Below are 24,937 nucleotides of genomic sequence, written 5' to 3'. Positions count from 1 at the left end.
CCTGCGCACTCCGATGTATGTTGATATTAGTTCTGTGCTGGAGACAAATGGCAACGGAATTTGGTTGAATGATGTTAATAGGCTACATGTTTTGAGTAATACGTGGTTTTGTATTTCGTGGTTGTCAGAGTGCCGTACTTTACAGCAGAGTTACATAAAATATATATATTATACTGTGCTAAGAGACCCCAATGCCGTTTTCGACAATTCGTCGAGACTGCACATATTTTGCAAATTTCTACGACACGGACATCAATGGCCACGAACTTTTTACCGAAATTGGAGATTGCAGAATGCTGCTCAGTAACAGAACTGAAGGTCAACTAGAAACTTCTTTGGCTCTTTTTAATTTTATTGTGTCATTTGGAGACGACGTTTTACCCAATCTGCGAATTTCTCTACAAATTTTGTTAACAATACCAGTTTGAATTGCAAGCTGTGAACGGTCTTTCAGCAAATTGGAACTTATTTTGTCGTATTCGCGTGCATCAATGGGACAGGATCGTCTCAGTGATTTTGCACTTCTAACTGTTGAAAGAGAAACATTGAAAAAAAAACAGATTTTGATGGCGTGTTATTAACCAGTTTGCGACAGTGAAATCGAGAAAAATAAATTTATTGTAGACTATGTAATTCATCTTTGACAGTAACTGAGTGGGACATCTTGAACATATGCTATATTTTGTATAGCTTTGCTTCTTCTTCAAATAAAATGTTCCATTAAAATTTGAATACACATATACATAAATTTTTGAATAAATAATAAAATATATAAATACATATAAATTTGAATTTACATATATAATTTGTTTTTACATATACTGTACAATTAAATGTAATGGAAAATATGATTAAACGTGGAGGTCGGGGCGCAAATTTTATAGTTTGCCCCGGGCGCAAAATATGCTGGCTACGCCTCTGCTTGGAGTAGAGGGGACGAGAGAGAGTAGTGATATCATTTAAAGAAGATATTACTCGCCTTTTATCTAGGTAAGCGTATAGAATCCCATTCATTGTGCACACTTTTTGTTTTCCGAAGGCTTCCTTGGCAGCGTTGAGTAGCTTGAGCCTTCTACGGGTCAAGGACTCAGTGATGGACAGTCCGCTGCCTTTGAGTTCTTTTTTCTACCATACACCATATTCTTCGTTGATCTTCTGACGAATTTGATGATGATGGGGTTCTTCGGAGATCTTGATTTTAATTTGTGAGTAATATCAATGTCAGTGTTCACAATAGGATGGTTGGGCTTAAGGCTGTCGTTGAGAGTTTTCACTACGAAGTCTTCGAACTTATGGCATTCAGTTTCTGGCACAGAACTACAGCCATGGAGAATCACACAGTTTCTTCGGCTGTATTGTTCCAATTCGTCCTGCTGCTTTTCACAAGTCTCCAGCCTGCTAATAATCTCCTGGATCTTGGAGGAGATTTGAGCCACGTCATTCTGGAACTTAATGATATCCTGGGACTGGTTGCCATGGTCTTTAGAGGCAGACAATAGAGTTGCATGCGACATTAGCTCTTCTTGCTTGGCTTGGAGAGATGAGATAGCTGCCAGAATCTGGGTTTTGACTTCCTTGTTCATCTTGAAGTAACGTTAGTGCAGTAGTGTGATTGATTGCAAGGTGAAATTAGGTAGGTATGCAGATAGTATATCCAGTAAGATCCACGTACAAAAATAGTACAGAAGGTAGTAGGCTATCGTACTTTCAGTCTAACCAAAGATTACAATAACATCTGCAAACTTAATAACAGCAATAATCTGAAAACATGTGGGTGAAAACATATATTTAATACAGTATATGCATATATTCACCGAGCGCATCCCTCATGTCACAGTAAACTGATTGGACGACTTAAAAGTGCAAGACTCCCCTGGCTGTCGTACAAATTATCTATTCCCTTTTTTTGGACGTGCCTTGGGGTATATTATACGTTGTTTCCTCCTTGGATTTCGTCGTGACCACGATACTCAAGCTCGATTCCACGAAGTTGAGATCGAACCAACATTATCTTGTATTGTTGGTGCGTTTCCCGGACTAAGAGTACAAGCCATTAAAAACGTGCAGGATGTATATTATGCAAAATATAAGTAGGTATCCAATGTAAACATAGAACCGGTCCCGTCGAAACATTAGAAATGGAAGCTACCGTACTTGTATTGAGGCGTCCAAATCCTGTCTGACAAAAATGAACAGCAATTAAGTGAATCTTAGACAAAATAATCCATGCTGCTGGGACAAAAAACTGTCCGCAACATGGAACACTAAACGAAGAGGCCACTGTCCGCCGTATGATTAAGCCATTCCTGAATCCTAATTCAGGACATGATTTATCATCACCATTGATTGGTAAGGTAAGGAAAAACAACAAGGCAGCAGCTTAGTCGTACGAGTTATGACAGTCGTTCACAAGACATCAACTTGTCTTGTACAATTACATACAATCTTGCTTGCACCAATCATATAATAATAAGCATACCAAACTTCACATGGAAACATTTATTCGAGAACAAGGCAGTGGCATGGCAGTAGAAAATATGTGTGAAAATAAATTGAACAAGAAAAAGTAAGTGACAGAAAACCAAACATGCTTTACATGTTGACATAATATGACAAATTTTCAACCCCATTCGCAACTAACTCCATTAGTTACTACTAATTGAAATAACTTGTTAATAAAAGAAGAGAATCCAGTAATTCTACATACAATGGTATACAACAAGTAAAAGCTGAAATAGAACAAATTACTTGAAAGTTTTTCCCCCATACTGTTCATGATAACTTCAACAATATAAATTTTGGAATTTTGTTAAATGAGAACAACATACCATATGTATAAAAGCGACTATGCTCATGAAAAATTAGCCAAACAGAATTTTTCGGTTTGTCCGAAAATGAATCAACATTTCACAAAAAAAAACAAAATTTTATAGTGACATATGCCACTGCGCAACGAACGAATCAAGCCCACAAGTATAAGTATGGCAATAATTTTTATGGCCATTCCAATTAAGCTTATCAAAGTATGTCTATGGAAACGTGTATTTAATACAGTTCATGGATGTACTTTGCAGGCAGCACTAATGCCCAAAACCATAACAGGATAGAAATATGGAAAAATGTTATGAAATAATATTTTGAAGTTTTAAACGTAAAAAAAAGGATAAAAATGATAATAAAAAAGTAATAATATGAAAAGCCATCGCTTAACTTTTGCCCATCAGTCTTATATCAGTTGGGTAATCTTCATAAAGTTTAAGTATATAGATCTCCTTTTCACCCTTGTACTTCACCTCGAATTCTTGATCAAGAAAAGCTTTGAATGGTGGAATTACTCTTATAACTTCTCCCTGGTACCACTTACTTTCGCCATCATCCAACTGCCATCTGTGTAAAAATTTCGTGCCGTTTTTGAATAAAGCGCCTTCATCTTTACTGATGAATGATTTAGTGTTTGAAGATTTAGGAGAACAGACATCTTCAATTTTGCGACGTTTGTTCGAGACTTGTACGCTTTCATCACTCGCTGATCTCTTTGATGCTTTATTTGCTGGTTTTGTAGCAGTATTCTCAATTTTAGCAGTTTTTTTTAAATTTTTGTTACTATTTTTTTCGCATTTTTTTACTGCTTCAAGGACAGCATCAGTAAGTCCTGCGTTTTTATCTTCTATGATAACGCCAGGACTTTTACAAAGTAACTTTTGATGTTTGCGGAATAATATCACGGATGAAAATATTTTTTTACATCCAGTACAACCTATGTTGGACTTTTGATCCTCCTTTCCTTTTAAATTTGGTATTTTTTGATCGGATATTTTAATAAGTTTCACTACTGGTTGCGTTGTTTTTGTAATTTCTACTTTCTTTGGTTCTGCGTCATTTTTTTTTGTGTTAAAATAACACGCAACTACAGTGGCATCGTATACAAAACCATCCTTCCATTTAGCAGCAACTTTGGTTCCTTTTTTCAGTTGAGACCAGGATTTTACTAGTTCGTCATCAAGAAACGTCAATTGTCGTAAACTTGTAATAAAATGTTTGACGCCATCTTCAAATGCGACTTCAACACCTTCTCGCAAAGGTGCAAACTTTGGAGGACTCGATGTCATATTTTCAGGTTTTGCAACCACAGTTTTTGTAATGTTTGCTTTACTCGCAGTCACAAATTTACTGATACTTACTTTTGCTTTATCATCAATACGTATGACTTGATTAGCTTGCGATGCTGAAACAATGATAGTTTTATTACACTGTGTCGTCTGAATGACAGCTCCAGTGTTGCCAGGTTTAATAGTGATAACCTGTGCAGACGGGAGATTCAGAGCAGGCAATGGGTGTATGGCAGTTTTAGGAACTTTTTGAGCGGATAGAGGACTTATAACAGGCAATGGCTTGATTGTAGGTTTGGCTGCACTAATATTGAGAGATTGGTCAGACTTTGATTTTGTTCTGATAGCTGGTGGTATTGTAAACGTCTTTACTTTGGATACAATGGAGGTTTCTGTGCTTGCAAGCCCTGGTGAAGAAAATGTAATAGGAGATTTTGGTGCCACAACAACTGTTGGTTGCTTCGTTGGCGTCTGTTTGGCCTTCACTTTAACTTCATTTGAAATTTGCCTGGCATTAAATGAAATAAGCTTTTTCATTGCTGAGAATGGAACTGTAAATGTGCTATAATTTGCTCCTCCTAGTTTACTGGCTTGAATTGAATTCGATTGAGCCAAAGTGGCGGACGGAACAGTTCGTGCCACGATTTTATAGCCCTGGTTTGAGTTCGGTGTTACAGTATTTATAAGCACACTGGCAGGCTTGTAGTTCGGTACGCTCATTACCGGCAAGATCTCAGTTTTTGGAATGAAGGACGGCTGAGCAGCACTTGGAAAATGTAATGGCATCTTAATAGTGGTTATTGTTTTTGAAGTTTCATTTGGAATAAAAACCTGTTTCAATGAATCTATATCGTAGAGATTGTTTTCGTTTACGTCATTAAGTATTTCTTCTGTAAAAGATGAAGAAATCAGTGGCGAAGACGAGTTGTTAGCATCACCATCACAAAAATCTTCGGGATCAACAAACGCGGGCTCACCAACGTAAATAACAGGACAAACCAAGTTTTTAGGAGTCATATGTCGCACTGGTTTGATTCTGTAATTTAAATTCGACACTTTATATAATTTTGAAACCTTGCTAATATTTCGCACTACAAATTTTTCTGTTCGTTTTTCTGCAATTTTACTTTTGTCATTAGCAGCTTTACTTTCGGATTTTGCGGACAAGGATTTGGTTTTGAAATTTGCAGTACTTTCATATGGTTCAGCACAGGTTTTGAAATATTTTGGTTCAACACGGTCATTAGCTGCGGTCGATACAGGTCTTGTTATTAGTTGTGCAGAACCAACACGTGTGTATTTAGCAGTCAATTGCTTCAATCCTGTGTCTTCATTGGATTTTTCTACTTTGTCATTAGGATGTGTTGTGCCTGAAAAATTAAAATTTTAAAATAAATACACAAAATTGAAAAAATATCGATTTGCATTGATCAATAAGGCAATGACTAACCAAACTAGTGGTTAAATATGCTATCATCACAGTTTAAAAATCGTGGCTAGGGAACTACAAAAAAATTTGGTTTCTGTTTAATTAAGTTAGTTTTGGAACTATGCTGGCCGTTGAGGCTAAAGTGCATGGGTCTAGCCCCAAGAGCTATCACTTCACCCAGAGTGTAATAAATTGAGAGCACATTGCTGGGTACTCCCGAAGTATGTGAACCAAGATGGCGGGACTAGCCAAGTGACTCCCTCAGTATTTGTACCTGGAATTATGGCCTAACCCTATCTCAGTACACATAATACGTTCTGGTGTCCGCCATCTTCGTTCACATACTTCCCACAGTACCCAATTCTGAATCGGAATGATTCAAACCCTGCTAAATGCAGCAGTTGTTGCCTTGGGTTGATTAAAGTGAATGTAAAAAACATCCTATAAAAAAATAGAAATTAATGGCATTTCAAAGCAATGTACTTTAATTAGGAGAGGTGAAAATATCTTTGATTAGATTCGGTTCGATGCTTCCCATTCAATAAAAAAAAACGAGTGATGACTGATGTGATTTGTTATAAAATTGACCATGAACTGAAAGTATTCAAGATTGACTTACCTGTTGTTGGTTCTGATTTTGTATCGTTACTGCAATCCGCAGTTTCTGAAGATTCATCTGTAATTTACAAAAACAAAAAATACTAATTTTATATCAAAATGGAAAACATCACACAGACTATGTACAAGAGGCAACACACGTGTGTAGAAGCTACAATTTGAAGAAAACTGAAATCTTTTATGTTCATTCAATCCTCACACATTGGTAGTTGATGATCGGAGTTCACCATATCATTAAGCTATCTTAACATATTTTTTCAATCCTATACATAGTCAACGCAAATTTGGCAGTCTGGGTATCTAACCAGGTGAGGATTCAACTTCAAGCCCTGATTTTGGAACTGGATTGCTTACGCTTCTGAGTATTATGGAATGATCTTTGCATACGATACTGTATTCGAAGTGACGTCACAATCTTTGCATTACCCGTGTGACAACCATCTAAATTAACAGTCTAATAATACAGGGGTGGGCAACTTCTCCAGTGGCGAGCCAGATGTGGGGAAAATGAAGTCCTCGGCGGGCCGGATCATTACAAAAGATACTTCGGTAATCAATCTCTGTTAAATGTTTTGCTCGACACTCTGTCAACTTTACGATTCTTGGGATATTCCATGGTTAATAAAACTCAATATAAAATCTAATTTCTAAAATCGATTTATATTTAGAATCTAAATATAACTGATAACAGTAGTTGGGAATGTTTACAACGCGCTCTGCTTTGACCTTATATTGTTTATTCACTAAGACAATTGTTTATTTCACCAGCTCGCACTGACATTACGGTGAGAGTAGAGCGATCGGTAACTTTCAAGAATGATGCGTTGGACCACATTACAGACTGTTGGATACAGTCAGCGGGCCGGTCAAAAACTCTTTGCTGGCCGGATCCGGCCCACCCCTGGTCAAATATCTAGTTGTAGCTTGTGTGGAGCTTAATTTGGACAAACGAACGAATAATCAATACAAAATAAGTTACCTTTGATAACTGTGGTATCGTTTGTCTCCTTCTGGCTTTGATTTACCAAACCTTCCTCCCTGTCCTTCATCCCCTCAATCTCATATGTTTCTGTTGTAAAAAAAACAAATATGAAAATACTGTAATCCAGGGGTGTGCAACTTTTAATATAGGAGGGCAAACTTGTTCTCTTTGTGGCGCATTTGGGCCCCGGTTTGCACACCCATGCTGAAATCGGTAGAAACCGCAATCAGTAGCTATTGTAAAGAACCTTGTTCGGAGTCAAGGTCGGAAACGAAAAAACATTGAGACTCGTGGTTGAACACTTCAACAGCCAGAATACAAATGGATATCAGGAACATTGTGCAGTCTCAGCCGAAAAGCATCATTATAAGAAACCTGGACATTCCTTCCCAACAGTTAGGTGCTTTAAACAGCCTCATCCATGGAAACTCGTTTACATTAGTGGTTCAAGCCTCATTTCCCTTCGAGGAAGTGATATTAAAAATCTTAATGAAGATCAATATTTCAACTATAGTATCTCTGATGTTAGGACTCCTCGCCGCTGTAGGGTGGTTCATGTGACCGCTGGTTGGTTACAGCCTCCTCCACCATCAAGTCCATACTTCTGAAAACAAATAACTAATCCCGTACCCGACATGGAATGGTAACCGGACGAGAGGCCGTGGTTCGCCATATATTTAAGCTGTCTTGTCGGCTTTCCTCTCCCCCTGGATAAATATGTGAATCCTATCCTATCCAAATTGTAAAAAACAGTTACCTTCTGTATCAGCCATATGAACATCGGACTCCATGACGCCATTCTCAACAACTCTTTCGGTCTTCTTCGATTCTGGTTTTACATCTGAAATATTAAATATTGCACATTTCATCTCAGAGACAAAGTGCTTTGTGAATATCTCCTGAAGGTAACATGTTTTTATTGCACAAAAGGAGGGGGGAACATAACAATAAATTCTTACCTAGGCAATTCAAGAGAAATCTAATTTTATATGCAAATGGTTTATAAATTATTTATTCATTTTACTGCACATCCCTTTCCAAGCTATTTTTATCATTCAACTACATATTACAAATTCTAATGAAATGCCGAAAAATTAATCAAATTGAATTTAATAATAAATTGTCAGAAATATTTAAGGATGAGAAGGCGATGACATGAAAAATAATATCCTGATATATTTGATGGCTAATTGATGTAAAACAGACATATTGAATTAATAAATGTCTGTGACATCATACCCTCCCTTGACTGTAGGTCCTTTCTCCCCTGACCAAGTCAATAACTTCCATTTAGACTCAAGTTAAAATAAAGGATTGAGTTCGAAATTGCCTCCATTACAAGCAAAAAAACAACCTGTCCTGTCTTTGCAGCTCTGTGAGTAACTATCAAAAAGGATCATTACCTTTACCTTCATTTCCATGTATATCCAAAGAAGACTTTGTAGCACTAGAATTCTTAAGTAATGTTTTCTTGAGTTCTTCACAAGCTGTTGGAAAACTATTTGAATTTATGCAAGGTTCTTTTGAATCATGTTTCAATTTAGCTACTGAATTATTTTTATCAATTTCAGCATCTGAGTGTTTTGAAACATCAATCGATTCAAGACTTGTTTTTTCTTTGTTTCCGTTGCCGTCTTCTTCAGTACATGCTTCAGGTTTATCTGTAAAGAAAATTTTAGCAAAAGCATGTAAAAAAGCAAGAAATAACTAACCTTAACCAAGGAAGTAATGAAGCATAACACAGCAGTATTGTACTGCTACGTAGGATAAAAATATTCCGACCAGTTTTTCTTCATTAAATATTGGTAGTGAATGAGTTCAAATAGAAATAATGTAAACCACATATGAAAAATTAATGACACAAGGCCACTCGGACACAAAAATAAGAAGGGAACAGCCTTAACTCCGTCTTGAAGATACTGAATGAAAATTTCAGTTGTAGAAATTACTCATTCGCAGTATCACTTCAATTTTTTTGTACGGTAATTTTTTACAAATCAGCAATAAGTTGCTATTTCTCGAACAAAAGTATACTCTACCCTGATTTTTTTTCTAATTAAATTTTAGAGATCTTGTGACCCAAGAATATCTTTGAATTCATAGCTAACTTAACTTGAGAGTAACACAGCGGAGTTTTGAAGTTTTATATAAAAAATCTGACAACTCTGGGTCGCGCCCACACATTGGAAAACACTGGAACATATGGCCTTTAACAACCGAAAATAAGTATTATACAGAATGAAATGTGTCAACAATTTTTATCTTGTTCAATCGCAATGAACAAAATGGCTCATGTAAACATGGGCAAAGAACTCGGGTATAATCAAATACATTATTACATTGACACATTCAATCAAATATAAGGAGAAATTAGAGCAATTTCCGTCTGGGAGTACACACCTGTAATAGGGTAGTCACTCCTTACATATCAAAATAGCCTCAAAAGATATATTTGATTTTACAATTTTAATTTGACATAGGCAAACCATGAATAGATACCGTATTGTTTCTATCAGACATTAAAGAAAAAGTTAATATATATTCAAATGAAATTTGTCAATAGAGCAGTTTGACGTAGTTTATTTTACACAAAAGGTATTTTTGACAGGTTATATCTGAACATGTTGCAAGGGCCACATAAAGATTCGATAAAGGCAGTGAACAAGGAGAAAGGACCATTAGTTCAACACACAATATCCCAGTACAAGATGTATAATTTTTAATATTTCTGGTTCTATTAGGCAAACATTTAGTTTCACTCACCCTTGCTTGCCACTAATGCTGCTCCAGTTACTGACGAATTCTTTTTTTCCTGTGATTCCATAATTGACCCATTTTGGTCACTCATGTTTTGAATAATGTGGAACCAAGGATATAAAATCAATCCCTGCAAATCAAAAAAAATTATCATTTTTTAGAATTTGTAATATTATAATAACTGTTCCAATAAAATGCTTGGTATTTTTATCTTTGAAAAATATTTTTTGAGTCACATCTGAAATATTAAATAGATTGTTTCATGTAGCTTAATAGCAGATGCAATTCTACTTTCAGGATCAAGTAGTTAATTTTAGCTAGCTAGCTTTCTATATTGCAGTATTGAGTTACAGACATATTAATCTTTTGATATACCTGTTATACTAAGCGCAATCAGTTGAATTCGGTATTGGATGGCCCGAAGACTGTGAAACAGAAACTAGTCTACGACTACTACAAGTAAGAAGTGTGTACGTTCAACAAAAGTGTCTATACGTATATGCACCCGTACATTAAATACCTGAATACACTAATCATTAATACGAGTTAAAATGTGTTGCAACCAAAAGTTCACGTCACAGTTTGATTACTGGAAAATTGCATTTCAGCGCAGTGACTGCTTATTCGAAAAGTTACAGTAGATCGACTAATCGTTAAGGTTTGTTTATGTTGACATAGAAAATCGAATAAAAATGCAGCCGAAATCTTAGACCGATTTGCATTCAAATTATAAAGCCCCACTGCCAGGAGACAGTTATGATAGTAAAAAGACTGAACAGAACTAGACAATTTTCTGATTTTAATACATTAATTTAGAAACATATATGAAGCCTATAGATAGACTAAAGAGTGAATTTTTTAGATAAAATAGGCAACACATCCACTTCAATAAACTGATAAAAAACAAACTTACCCTTTGCTAATATTGCTTTGCCACTCTGCATTGGCTGAGCGGTGTACATTGCTGCCACTAGTAGTGTTGTGAGCTAAGTCACGTGACCATCGACCTAAGATAATTTGATGTGACGTAACACGTGTTGCAGATTCGATTTGTCTAGCATTCTGGTGTGCCATTTTGCAGGCTCGTGATACTATGACGCCGGGTGGAAAGGAAAGCTCCGTTCGCTCTGTGTCTTTGATGAAGTTATCAGTGCTGTGGTTCTCCATTCACTCAGTAATCAAATTCGATTCCCCTATATTATAAAGACATGCCAATTATTGTATTCCTATCTGTGCAACCTTGCGAACGAATGTGGACGCTCAGCGTTCGCCGGGTTACCAGATTCACCCCACAGCCGATCGAACTACTACTGATAACGTGATATCCTCGAGGTTTGATTGCGTCTCGTGTATTTGGCCCGTCATATATGATATGATACAAACAAATAAGTATACTGTACGTTCATTTTAATTCCATGATCAGCATTAAAAAAACGTGAATAAATACTAATGCAGACTATAAAATGATTGATGAAAGCAAATAAATGAAAACTAATTATAGGTAAAATCAGAAAAAAAAACTGTAAGTAAAGTTTGTAGCGTACAGAATTGAAGTCGGAAGGTTTCGCCCACCCAGTAACGATCTGCAGCGTACATCGAAATCATATTAAACAAGAAAACCATTTGTTAAAGAAATGCTCCGGTCTGCGTCTGAGATATCTTTGAAAGTCTTCTGAAGAAGCAAGCATTTAACATGATATAACGCTTTTTATTTGTGACAATACATACAGTGCCTTGTTTGGAGTGAAAGGCAGAAAAAAGATTTTTCGAGGACAACAAAGGTACGGACGTTATATGTTCATTTTTCAATAGTAATCGTGTTATTGGAAATTATAGACGGGAAAATGCAGATTTATACTTCTATTTAAAATATTTGCACATCACGTAGCAGTGATCACACTGTATTAAAATGGTTGCAAAGCAAGGAATGTTAATGAATGATTCGGATCGTTCATGCCACGAAGAATTCGATGGGATGTAGTTTGAAATAGAATCTAATGCAGGTGATCATTAGCGTATGAAAAAGAATTAACATATGAAATTAGGAATCGTGAAGATCCTAATCGTACATACAAGAAGGTTTCTCACAAAATACATGATTTAAATTAGGGGTGTGCAACCTTTTTCACAGGCGGGCCAAATATCAATACCCGATTGAAACCGCGGGCCGCGCCTACATTCAATGCAGGCTTTCTATTAGTTGCATGCACAAAATAGTGTCTTTTTGTTATTGATCTCATGTCATCATTAGGGGTCTGTAATTCAAATATATTGTCACCCCAATTTAAGGGAATTCAGTGAGCAATTTGCTGCTTGATTCTTTTCCCGACTTCTTACGTCCAAAATTGCTTAAATGGAAGTGCTAGCAATTCGATATGACGCCCATTTAAAAAAAATATATGTTACCGAAAAGTGCCATATTTGGAGCCATGACTTTTTTCAAATGTGGAAAATTATCTTGGTTGAGATGTTATCAGTAAAATACACCAAATTTCGTTTCCAAATTTTTTGCTCTCAAATCCTATTTGAGGTTAGATTTAGACAAAATCAACTGATAAGCTGGATCCAACACTCATTTAGCTTTTAAATCTTTTATTAATAATTTTTTTATTAACTGCTCTCCAGTTCCCTCCGCGGGCCGCATTTGGCTCGCGGGACGCACTTTGCACACCTGTTAAATCGTTAGGGTTGGTAACGTGCGATGCCAAAACACATTCCTCTAAAATAGCTACGGTGGATAATGAGCATTGTAGTCTATATTTTCTGGATTGCAAATTCTCTAGGTGTGCCAAAATGCCACACTGAAATCGTTATTTCTTGAGAATTAATTTGAAAATAGAATGTTTATACAATATTTATTTCAGGAGGGGAAATCATTGAAAATCAAAGTTGTCCAATCACTTTCGTGACATTTATGAAACCAAGTACTCAGCTTTGGCAACAAACGGTTTGATGAACAAATAAAATTAAACTGTTTGGTATGCCGGCATAATGCATTCTGAATAGTTAATATTTAGCCAGAGCTCTTTGTCAGTTATATAGAATTTCACCGCACGACAATGTACTACTAAACAAATAACTTGCAACGAACGACATAATGCACATAAGCAGATATCGTATCAATAATGCTGTTACTAGTCTTTCAGATAAACGCTCGTTAAACTTTCCTTCATATTTCAGAATAAATCTAGAAATGGTATAGTACTAGCATGATAGCATATCGATAAATAAATTGTTATCAGTGCGCTGCAGGAGTAGATATAAACACATCGAAGCGAAGGATATGGAGAACGTCGTACTTGCTGACGTCACTACTACAAGTAATAATGATGGCGTCAAAAGCGATGTTGATAACGTGTTTGACGCAGTGGAGTTCCAAGGAGAAACCAATAAAGATGATATAAGGATCACCAAGGCAAATGTGCCAAAACAAAGAAACAAGAGTGTTTATGATAAAATACTGCATGAAGATATAGATGATTCCCACTTGGCTACAAGTGAAATATACAGTAAGTTCACTAATTTTAGAGAGGCTTAGTTCTATATTTACACAAACAAAAGTATTATTTTTTATTTCACCAGACCAATTTTTCGCTTCCGGTCGAGATTACGAGAGTGCGTTCGTAAATCACAAATACACAGAACAAGAAAAAGAAGAATTACAAAAGTAAGTATTGCGCGAATCTCACCAGAGCTATAAGATACGCTCGTTACTGTACCAAGAATTAACATCGAGCTTAGAATGTTCATATAACTATGTTGAGATTTCTGTACTTCCGGCTTCAGGGTGGGTTCACGCATAATGTCAAGTCAGTACCAAAATCCTCTAGTCTAGATGTACATAAGTATGGAGATACGGATTGTCTTGCTATGCCCGCCCGAATTGGACGTTTTTTATTCTGCTCTATGCATTCCCCTCTGTCCATGTTGAATATAATTTGTGATTCAACGTATGCAAGACATTTATTGAAATATATTCTTTTAACTTTCTGCAGATATGACAGTTTGGATTATCTTCCACCATGGAGTGACGCTTACAAAGAATGGCTTAGGCAACAGCCAAGAAGGTATAGTTTTGTTTTTATTCACCTTTATCTACATCGATCAATTGTTTATTCAATTTTGGGAATATTTTACACTAGTAGGCATGCAGATTGGTGACTATCTCTACCTGGAGAGGGACAAGATGTACGCGACATAGTCTTACACGAGATAATTCGTGGTTTTTGAGCAATTGGACAAAGTCAACAATATCATAGAGTCTAATCTTTAAACCTTTGACTACTATTTTCGTCTCAGGCTTGATTGGGATAGATGGGTGATGATGGGTCTCATCGGGTTTACTGTTGGGTTTGTCGGGTTCTTGCTACATCAATTCATTGATTTGATATCGAATACTAAGTGGCAAACAGCAACAAAATTATTAGAGGTAAGATTCAAATATTATTTGGTATGAAAGTACAGAAAACGATCGAGTATTATGTCACATTGGACAAAAGCTATACTTTATAAAGTAAGTCTAAACTGAACATAGTCGTTATCACTATTCTGCGATATTTAATCTTTTCAAAAAAAAAAAGTGAAATATTCCGCGCCTACTATAATCTGACAGCTAATATTCTTTTTACAGCAAGGTCTAGGAGTAGCCTGGATATTTTCACTGGGATATAGTTTAGCATTTCTTCTACCAGGAGTAGCACTTGTTGTGGTAAGATTGTTGTAGTTGCACATATATATATCCTGTAGGCCAGTGGTTCTCAAAATTCTTCGTATTGTGACGCCCTCCATAAAATATGCTCAAGTTGCGACTCCCCAAAGAAATCCAAAAACTCATTACATTTTCAGAATTAAAATTTCTTTTTATATCGATTTCGTTCAAAAACGGCGAAGAAAAGCAGCAATGTATTGTTGAAGCAAGATTTTGGCCAGTGAAAGCATGTTATCTAATAAGCCCAAACGGCGTTTAGTAACATCGCATCCTTAATTGCAACAAAAACCATGGAGCTTCTTTACTCGAAAAAACTTGAACGTTCCAAAGTCAATGAAGTTTTCGTCATACTTGCGTTTTTAGACTTTTCTTATTCACTATCAATTTTACGCTTGTATTAATACTTTTTCTATGCGCTGCAAAATAGATACAATTCCGCAAAGAAAAAAAAAGTTTTGCGACGCCTTAGCAAAATTGAAACGACGCACTTGGGCGTCGCGACGCCCACTTTGTGACCCACGGCAATAGGCTCTAACTCAAACGTTATTACTCGACTCGAATTCAAATAGATGAAGTGCCATTCCATCGAGATAAATCTATACGACAGCGTATTTTATTTGCTATTTATTTTCATGCTGTTTCAGAAGCACTGCTCAAATAGTTACTGAAAATCCCTTATAAAAGCATAATTTTACTAATGTATAAATGTAGTATAAATGTATTCTGTCATCAGCCTTATTGAAAATCTCATATGATTATTGTTTACAGTGGTACAGGCCATCAGCAGCCGGGTCGGGAATTCCAGAGTTGATAGGATTCTTAAACGGAACAATTATTCGTCACATTTTCAACATTAGAACGATGGTTGTAAAATTTGTGTCATGTGTTTGTGCAGTAGGAGCGGGAATGCCTGTTGGTCCTGAAGGTCCAATGATTCACTTGGGGTAAAGTACCAATTTTGATTTATTTCAGTTTTAAATCTCAATGTTTATTGATTGACAAACTGATCATCTTCGACTCCTTATGCGCAAAAAAAATAAACTGGCGACTCTGTTTGTAAAATCACTTGCAGACTAGGGATTTCTCCTCGAAGATGAGGGGTAATATTGGACTATGATTTGCATGTAGTGGTGGCTGAATCACGGCCTTTAGTCAATGTGAAATTTGTGGATAACGTTTCAGATATATTTTTTGAGCTCTAATCGTGATGAAGGAGCCAGTTGTTAGTGATTTTGATATCAAAAAACCTCGGTCTCGACCGTCCATAGGAAGTCATAAACGCATAAAAAAATTAAAACAACGTTTGGTGTCCGTGGATTTCGAGTTGGGAAAGAGAAATATATATGGAATAAGGCCTGTTATCGAATCCCCATAGAATTTGCTTGTCCGATCTCTTATTTTTTTCATATTTTTAGCGGATTAATCGGTGCCGGATTGAGTCAGTTCAAGTCGGATTCATTGAATATCCGTCCTCAGTACTTTCAAAGATTTCGTAACTCCGAAGACAGGTACCTTTTTAGCAATTGGCACTAGTAATGAGGTGACTGTGCTGCTTAGTGCTTACCATGTTTAAATATATATCGTTTTTAAATATCTAGACGAAATTTCATTTCCGCTGGAGTAGCAGCGGGTGTCGCCTCAGCTTTCGGAGCTCCTGTTGGCGGCCTTCTATTTTCTATGGAAGAAGTTTCATCATTTTGGAACATGAAATTATCCTGGCAGACTTTTTTCTGTTGCATGGTCGCTACAATCACCACAGATCTGTTTAATTCTGCATTCAGTGCTTTCAGCTATCAAAACACATTTGGACTATTTACAGCAGAAGCAAATATACTCTTTCAGGTGAGAATTATATTAATTGGTGCGTTACATTGGTTAAATTTGGGTTTTTCCTCGTTCCCAAAAATTATTTTTCGTTAATATATTGTGAGAACACTAACTTTTGAATTTAAACAATTGCTTATTTTGGGTGAATGTCTTTTATTTTTATTTATCAAAAACAAAGTTACAAAGTAGAGAATCACGAGATTTTCGAACATACAAAATATGAAAACCGATATCTATTTACTTACCTGTTAAAATAGCTGTTAAACATAGATTATCAATCATTTAAAACGTGTAGGAGAAATTTCTTGCTATCGACTAGGTCAAATAAAATAGTCGCGATATCGAATAATAAAATCATTTTTAAAATTTAGGGTAGGTCTTATTTTCAGGGTAGGTCTTATTTTCGGGGAAACACGGTAAATAGCAAGATATCATCTTGTTTTTGTAAGACCGGAATCTTTGCGGTTTGACATAGCCAACCCAATTTGTTATACCCTGTTTGTCGTGGCCGGCATGGGATTTAAAAGTCGTGACCTTTAAGCTGTAATGCAGGCTACTTCACTGGAGATTTTTGCTTTCAGGTTGACTCAACGTTATCCACGAACATAATAGCATTTCTGCCGAGTGCCATACTTGGATGTCTCGGGGGCATATTAGGAGCTCTTTTTACATTTTTGAACCTAAAAATTGCTCGAGCAAGAAGGGTTTTATTGAGTAAAATTCAAACGGTTTGGAAGAAAAAAGTTCTCCGATGCGTCGAACCTTGCATTATTCTAGTAAGTAGTAGAGACTTATGGATATTATATTATTTAAAAAAATGAACCCATACTGTTAATACGCTAATGCCGATTTTGCCCAAAAGCTTGGTATGTACGACACTCATAATTCGATACATTTTAATCGTTAATTACGATAAATTATGATACATTAACTAGCATATTTCGATCAGAAAAATCAAATTGTTTTTGTCGCCCGGTGCTTTCAAACATTTCCTATTGAGTTGGCCAGGGCACATGCCTAAGACCAACACGGTTTTTGATGTTTAGTAACGACCTCCAGTTGATGCGATTTGCTGATCAATATAAAACCTTCGTGTAAAATCCAATGACAAGCAAACCACGCGACATTGCTTGTAGTGAATATATTAGAAACTCCTTGATCCTTTGCCCCTTTTTCTCAAACAGATTTGAAACGTGGAAGTCTTAAGCTTAATATCTCATGAACTGTAATTTGACAGATCGAAAATATCATAATTAATTAATCGAACCTTATGTATGCGATTTGGTTTTGTTTCGAGTTTTTTTTTGTTGTTTTGTTTTGCAGTTACTTATGGTGACAATTTCAACGTTACTTCCAGCTGCATTTCCTTGCACGAAATATCAATGTTATGAGGAATCAAAACAGCAATCAACAATTATATCTAGCGAACAGTAAACTCATTTTTCCTAATGCCTAGTAGATAATAGTTTTCAATGTAATATTTAGATATCTTTTGTGTTATCTGAATAGCGCAATACAAACCGCTTTACTGATACATTGGAATATTCGAAATCGCTGTCGACATAGCATCGTAATATTAAGTGAAGTAAAAGACACAATTGTCGTTTTTGTTAGAATACAGCGTTCGTGTTGCCTTTTCTAAAGTACTTCAATTGAAACGTTATGTTTAGTCCAGAATGTCTCACTGTCACCCTCGACGATAATATTCCACCAAGAACTGAGGATTCTGTAGAGAGATATACTTGTTCAAAGGGATATTACTGGGAAACGGGAGATGTCACTGTATCTAACAAGTCTTACAATGAAGGTATTAAGGCTGTCTTCAATTTCTCATTAGTTTTCTGTAAAAAAATGCCTTCTTGTGTGATCTTGAAGTTGAAAACCATGTCTATCTAGTTAGCAATGTTTTCATCGTGAAACCGAAATTCTCCTCTTTGCTAGAGAGCAATAACTGATTGCATTCGGATTACGTTAGAAGTTCACAACCCTCTTCCAAACTGGGTTTTGGGGTTGGTTGTCTGCAGGCATGAAATTCGTAACTGGAATCACCCGATCCCACTGTCAACGTCCACTTTATTCACCATATTTATGATTATTTTTGCATTTAATGTTAACGATTTGGACCAAAATGAGAATAAGTCAGTTGGAGTGACGACTTTGACGACAATTACTTCGTCTATAAAAAAAAATTTGAATAATATTCACATTACTGGAGGTATTATAAAATTTAATTTGCATTTTTGGTATATATTTTGATTCTCACGGTGTTCCATACCTTCATAACGAACCCTTGTGAATATACTATAGCATAAAACAAATACCCTCTAACATGACACATATTGCACATGCAGTTGCAACTTTACTGTTTGTTACCGGGGAACAAGCAATCAGACATTTGTTTTCTCGAGGAACTCATCATGAATTTTCAATACCAAGTCTAATCACTGTGTTGGTGTTTTATTATTTTCTCGCTTGTTGGGCAGCTGGAACCTCTATGTCTAGTGGACTTGTGGTACCCATGTTGTAAGTTGATGTTTCATAGCGTTTTTGTTAAGATCGAAGCAATGCCACGCGCACTCACAAAGAGACAGACTTACGAGCGACCACAGAAATGGTCTGGAATAATAGAATAGACTTTCACATTTGATTCCAATTCTCTATTAGGCTTTCAAAGCCAAATAAGTTTAGATAACTATGGCCAAAATACTGATATAAATTTCAAAGTATTCGTTTCATAAGTGATGGAATTTGCAATTGATGACAATATTCAAAATAAACCATAAGCCAGTAAGTAGCGTATATTGTTTTGCAACTGGCATTATAATTTAATGGCAATTTTTCCCGATATTGACAGATTAGTAAAACTGATTCTGATCATTTTATAAAGCCAATCAAATAACGAAATAAGTAGAAAATTAACGTGTATACAAAATAGTAATAAAATCACACAATGAATTACACACAATTAACTTTTTAACCTGATTTATTGAACTTTTTTGCTTTTACCCAAATTATTTTTCCTCAATTGTATCAACTTGAATGTGTTTCTGACAAGTATAGACTAATGTAAAGTTAATCTCGGCCCTCCTCTTATTTCTCGCTGCGACCTTTCCTCAAACACAATTGATTTTATGAAGTGTTCATTATTCAAAAATGGGACAATATTAAATCTTCTACAGGCTCATTGGTGGACTGTATGGTCGTATTATTGGACAAGCTATGGTTAACTGGTTCGGAATAAAGAATCCGTACGATGACAACGACCTGTATTGGGCGTGGATCGATCCTGGTGCATTTGCTCTTATTGGAGCAGCTTCGTTCTTTGGTGGCGTTTCAAGACTAACGATGTCTCTTACAGTTATTATGGTAATATTTCATAACATTGAATATTTTTCAAAAAGTTGGTTTTGGTATTAAAAGCTTTGCATCAACAACTGAACAATATTTAACTTGTTAACATGGGCGGACGTTTTATAATGTCATTCCATTGGGCGGTGGGGATTCTCCGTTAAAAAATTTCAAGCACAGGACCCATGCCCACCACAACAAATATATTCCAAACAATGATATGAGCTGGGCAAAAAATTCCAGTTCTTCACAGAACATAGTGGCCGTCTACATTGCAGCACATTGCTGGCTACTTGTTCATACCATTTTACTCCAAAAAAATTTTCCCAAGTAATATAAATGAACACCAGAATTCTACTCCAAATGGTGTTAAATAGACATGGCAAAATAAGACAGCAACATCATTTTTAATCGAAAAGGTTTCATTTTCTGCGAGCACTAAGATGAAACTTTTAATGGGCGTAATTTGTTAAATCTCTAATATAAGCTGCGCCTGTTTGTTACTTTTGCTGTCGGGGCCAACGCCCTTTTTTAAATCCCAAGTGGCAATTTTAAGCACCAGCACGGAGACGCAATTCGAATCAGCAGACCTTCGAGTTGGAGTTAGAGTTGAAAATAACACAAAAACATGCGAATAAATACCAAACCTTCTGTAGTCTTGTTTTACTCTATGGTAGTCGTGGACTGGAGACGTTTTTCGCCTAAGCTGTAAAACCAGAGTCGTAATTTTTGTCAGCGCGGATCCGGATTTAAATGGCATTATCGCTGAATGATAAAATTGATGTTTTATTGCAGATGGAAATAACAAATGACATCACTTTTCTTCTTCCATTAATGACCGCTATCATGTTTGCGAAATGGATAGGAGATTATTTTACTCACCCGTTTTATCACGCAAACTTGGAATTGAAATGTATACCTTTCCTCGATTCAGAGCCAGTAGTATACATGGATGGAACAAAGTTGTAAGCAGAGTTTTTATCACTAAATATTGCAAGCTCGATCATGCTGGAGTAAAGGTTACTAGATGTATAAAGAAGGAGTGGGAGAGAAAGATAAAAAGCAAACATAATCATTTATTTCGGTCCAAATCCGATCTATAATATAATTTGTTTATAAATCAAGTTGATCAATACTTCGGGAGTACACAAAAATATACCACGGCGTTTCGTTAAATTATTCACAATATAATGAAGTTTCAGCCGATTTATGAATGTTTGTTATGCAAAGGATATTTATAATTTGACGTAAACTGTAAACATTTTTCATCGGATTAGGTTAAATCTAGAGCTCTTCAGTGCAAAAGACGTCATGACAAAATCAGTTAAAACTCTAACACCTGTAGAACCAGTGGAGCATGTTTGTCATTTATTGTTGGAAACAGAGCATGGAGGATTCCCTGTCTGCAAGCCTCCTATGAGTAATTCCAGCGGTGCACCAGTATACTACGGAATAATTACAAGGTATATCAACAGAATTCAAATCGACATTTGATTCTGCTATTTTATTCTTTACGTGTTTACAGGTCCGAAATAAAACTTAAAACGTTGCAAAAATTTAAATCTTGCTGATTTCATTTTGGTCTAATTTTCAAATTAGGTACACACCGTGTCCAACAAGTATATCTCAATATTCAATTTTAGCTTCACTTGGTTAACAGAATTGCAATGAGCAAACCAAAGTAAAGTGTTATTAATGAGATAATATTGTATGTTGTCTGGCATCAAGCACAGCCAAATTGCATTACATTGTGTATAATCAAAACAGTTCGCTATCGAATTTACCATTGTAGATTAGAATTGCTGATGTTGCTGCAAAATTCTGATATTTTCGTGAACACTTCTAAGGAGATAGCAGCAGATAACAGAGAAGTGAAATCCCAACTTGACTACCAAAAGGTAGGTTTTGCATTTATAATTATCCAACAGATATCTAACACAGACAATTCTCATTTTCCTGTAGATCACCCAAAAGTTATACAGTATTATCTCAGACATCTACATCGAGTATGGGGAGTCCAAATTTTTTGATTGAAACTAATATAGGTTTTAAATTCCAAATGTTTTTGTTGTTAATTTTGTATTTCGCTATTGGAGCCAAATTGAGACTGAATGTTCATCATTTCAGAATCGGTTTTTAAAACCTGATGATGCTGTAATACCACCTTAAATCTTCTTAAAATATTCTCCAGTTGTGATGTATTTCCTGTATCCAGGTTCACATTGACCGACTGCTCAACGGAAAACAAGTTTATCAAGTTTTAGAAAAATACTTAAAAGATGGAAATATGGCTGATATGAGTATTGATTTGGTAAGGCATTCTCAAGATGAGTTTTTAAAAATTTATTTTAATTTAACTGATTCGAAATACAATTCTTTCATTGCAGACCCCATATTTGAACCGTTCTTGTCCTACTATTCCGGATACATTTTCTCTCCATCGAACATACATAATATTTCGAACATTGGGACTCCGACATCTACCGGTCGTGAACGAAACCAATGAAGTAGTTGGAATAATAACAAGGTAACTACAAAAGGATCACTAAAGTACCAAGAGCTACTGAGAATATAAATAATTATTTGTGATAATAATCAGAGTGTACAATTGCTTGTTAGTAAATACCAATTGCCGCGATACTCGCAGTAGTTCATGACAATATGATCAGGAAACAGCTATAAGATAGGAATTCCAAATACATGATTGAAGTTCTTGAAAAAAAACTCTGGCCATAAACTTGTGGTGCACTGACAGGAAGGTAGTGACAGCCAGCCGAATATAAGGGCTAGAATTTTTCTTTAGAAAGACAAGTTCTGAATGTTCAGAAGGACACTGTCTAATATAATTTCAGTCAAATGTGACAATAAGTGGCATGTCAATATTTTCTGCTGCCTGGGGCGAATTTCTGACTATGGTGCTCCTTATATCTAACTTCAAAAATAATTTGGAGGGTAACCAAGTTATAGATGTTTTTATACATGAGAATAAATAAAGTAAAGGCCAAGTAAGTGTGAAGTATGTGTATTATTATTCAAATCATCAAATTAAGCTACAAACTCACCCCTAGAACGTGCTGTCTGGGGCGGCTTCCCCATTGGCGTATCTACTTGAAATGGCGCCCATGGCAAAGTCTAAAATATGCCCCCCTTGATAGTTCTAGTAGGATACTTATGCGACCTACGTTATTATCTGAGTAAAAATACGAGTTTCAATTATTTCCAATTTGTAGTTATTTCTTTGAAACGTTTTATTATTAATACTTTTCGTCGTTTTGCGCCCCTGGTCAAACGGCGCCCATGGCACAAGTCATGGCTGCCACACCCTAGATACGCCACTGGGCCTCCCTCTAGACATGCCCCTGTCCTCAATGTATAGCAAGCAGTAAGTTGTTTTATACATTTTACAGAAAGGATCTGATGGGATTCAAACTTGAAGAACGTTTAAATCATATTGCCGAGCACGATAGAGAAGAGGCCGCCTACTTATCGAATACATCAACAGCTTAAAATCAGTTAATTAAACTATGAACTTATACAAATATACTTTTGTAAACCCTATCGCTTGAGGTTGTATATTTTAATATTATCAGTGCAATATATATATATATATATATATATATATATGAATTCATTTAGAACATATCAATTCTACCCATGGTGCAATTTATATTAGTTTCATTTTCTTCAACTAGTCAAATAAAACTGGTACTCAACTACTCATTATGTTACAATTGAATACAAACTCGAGACTTTGTTTCACTCGTGATGGACGGCAAGTATTCCGACGACGAATCCGGGTAATAATATTTCAAGAAGGGGTCGAACTCCCCCCCCCCCCTTTTTGGAATGTGTAAAAACGAGGACTAAAAGGCGCGACTTGCCACGCGCCGAATAAGCGCATAAAACTTTATGGCTCCGGATGCCGTCAAGTAGAAGCGACGTGATCGTGACTTAATAAGGCGATTTATGGACCTTTCCCCGACTTTTGACCCCCGTAAATTTCTTCCTATACTTTACCACCGCAAAATTTTCGGTGCCTATTTAAAGAGTGGTTTTGCGAGTTGGCGCCTGTAAAACGGGGTATTTTGCTTCAAACCATTATTCTGATTCATAGCCTTCAACAATCTGTTTTGTAAAAGTACCGGTGAAGAATTTTAGCCTAGTCTATTGCAGCTATTTCTACACTAATTTTTTATTACTGCAGTTAAACTGAAACTTCTAAGAAGACAAAGTGATCATTGAATTATTTGATTTACATTTAAATATCCGAAACAGAACTAAAAATTAACGAATAGATTTCAAAAACGCGAAAACGAGGTAATGTTCACGACGACGCCTGAAAATCAGTCTGAGCGAGAAAAGTGTCTGAGCGGATGCGAAACCACGTCACTCTTTGCATCTTGCATCTGATTGGCCAATGTCCCGAAGTAAACAAAGAAGTCGATGCTCGGGGAAACATACATTCAGTCCGCGATTTCCATTTGATGCCCTTATTCCTGGCAAATCCTGACATATTCAGTTTCGATTTCTAGAAACATTCTGTATCACACATAGCAATTTTTAGAACATCAGTTCTCTTAGAAACTCGCGTTTTGCGGCCTCCGGCCAGACCACCTGTTGCTGTCAAACTTGGCAATTATAAATTTCGGCGCTCCGAAAGTCTTCGTACCAAGATGACGCACAACCTGAACCCTAACCTGGCACCCATACTATTTTCAGGTTGTGCGACATTTCGTACACACGTAAATTTCAGAAACCCCCCCTTTGAAAATTCCTGACTATGCCCCTGGTAACGATGGTCGCTGCAGCATCACCTTACACGCATAACCTACCTCCTTGTGAAATTGTGTCGTAGTTAGCTAATCTATTTTGAAGCAGCATTTCCATAATTTTTTTTCTATTTTATGCTCTCAATACGGCAATGTTGTCAAGCTATACTATGTTTGCCAATTTGTAAGCTTGCTTTCTTCCTCACCGACTTTCGTTAATTCTGGGTCAGGTACAGCAAAATTGTCCGATATGTCCACGTGAATTCTGATAATTTCAGCCACAGAGTTACGATAGCTTTATAAATGACAGAAAGTAGTCAAGAGAGAGTTGTAGTGTGCTTTATAGTTGTGGAAATATGTAACGTACGTGCCAATTCGAAAAAACTGAAG

The 24,937-nt window shown here is 36.2% G+C and overlaps 2 protein-coding genes across 4 annotated transcripts; one reads left to right on the top strand and one right to left on the bottom strand.

Annotated features, from left to right (window-relative positions):
- Window positions 1-2,484: 2,484 nt before the first annotated feature.
- On the bottom strand, window positions 2,485-11,266 carry LOC120342264 (uncharacterized). Of its 3 annotated transcripts, none has more exons than XM_078117556.1 (7): window positions 10,809-11,266; window positions 9,902-10,025; window positions 8,542-8,799; window positions 7,896-7,979; window positions 7,136-7,225; window positions 6,158-6,214; window positions 2,485-5,479 (listed from the first exon to the last, which is right to left on the bottom strand). In XM_078117556.1, the coding sequence occupies exons 2-7, from the start codon at window positions 9,984-9,986 to the stop codon at window positions 3,207-3,209; spliced, it is 2,847 nt and encodes a 948-aa protein (XP_077973682.1). In that variant the 5' UTR covers window positions 9,987-10,025; window positions 10,809-11,266; the 3' UTR covers window positions 2,485-3,206. The 3 variants fall into 3 exon arrangements, with proteins under 3 accessions (XP_077973682.1, XP_039266963.2, XP_077973683.1); XM_039411029.2 differs by having other exon boundaries at window positions 8,548-8,799; window positions 10,809-11,264; XM_078117557.1 differs by lacking the exon at window positions 10,809-11,266 and adding an exon at window positions 10,271-10,741.
- A 1,822-nt stretch (window positions 11,267-13,088) lies between these two features.
- Window positions 13,089-23,380, top strand: LOC120348296 (chloride channel protein C-like). The gene is made up of 19 exons (XM_039418416.2): window positions 13,089-13,404; window positions 13,478-13,562; window positions 13,891-13,962; window positions 14,195-14,324; window positions 14,526-14,603; window positions 15,372-15,547; window positions 16,019-16,111; window positions 16,202-16,445; window positions 17,012-17,206; window positions 17,754-17,860; window positions 18,101-18,237; window positions 18,782-18,953; window positions 19,610-19,796; window positions 20,574-20,743; window positions 21,056-21,241; window positions 21,571-21,676; window positions 21,994-22,089; window positions 22,166-22,305; window positions 23,186-23,380. The coding sequence occupies exons 1-19, from the start codon at window positions 13,179-13,181 to the stop codon at window positions 23,283-23,285; spliced, it is 2,700 nt and encodes an 899-aa protein (XP_039274350.2). The 5' UTR covers window positions 13,089-13,178; the 3' UTR covers window positions 23,286-23,380.
- Window positions 23,381-24,937: the final 1,557 nt, after the last annotated feature.

Source organism: Styela clava, chromosome 1 (genome assembly GCF_964204865.1).
Source record: "Styela clava chromosome 1, kaStyClav1.hap1.2, whole genome shotgun sequence".
Classification (NCBI taxonomy): Eukaryota; Metazoa; Chordata; class Ascidiacea; order Stolidobranchia; family Styelidae; genus Styela; species Styela clava.
The sequence above is the reverse complement of the archived record's forward strand: the minus strand, read 5'-3'. Positions and strand labels throughout refer to the sequence as shown.

Excerpts from the sequence above, each read along its gene's own strand:
- LOC120348296 (XM_039418416.2), top strand. The coding sequence starts at position 13,179 with ATGGAGAACGTCGTACTTGCTGACGTCACTACTACAAGTAATAATGAT. Across the intron at positions 13,405-13,477 it reads GGCTACAAGTGAAATATACA|ACCAATTTTTCGCTTCCGGT; the intron begins GTAAGTTCACTA and ends TTATTTCACCAG. Across the intron at positions 16,446-17,011 it reads AAGCAAATATACTCTTTCAG|GTTGACTCAACGTTATCCAC; the intron begins GTGAGAATTATA and ends TTTTGCTTTCAG.
- LOC120342264 (XM_078117556.1), bottom strand. The coding sequence starts at position 9,986 with ATGAGTGACCAAAATGGGTCAATTATGGAATCACAGGAAAAAAAGAAT. Across the intron at positions 8,800-9,901 it reads AGCATTAGTGGCAAGCAAGG|ATAAACCTGAAGCATGTACT; the intron begins GTGAGTGAAACT and ends TTTTCTTTACAG. Across the intron at positions 7,980-8,541 it reads ACATGGAAATGAAGGTAAAG|ATGTAAAACCAGAATCGAAG; the intron begins GTAATGATCCTT and ends TTAATATTTCAG.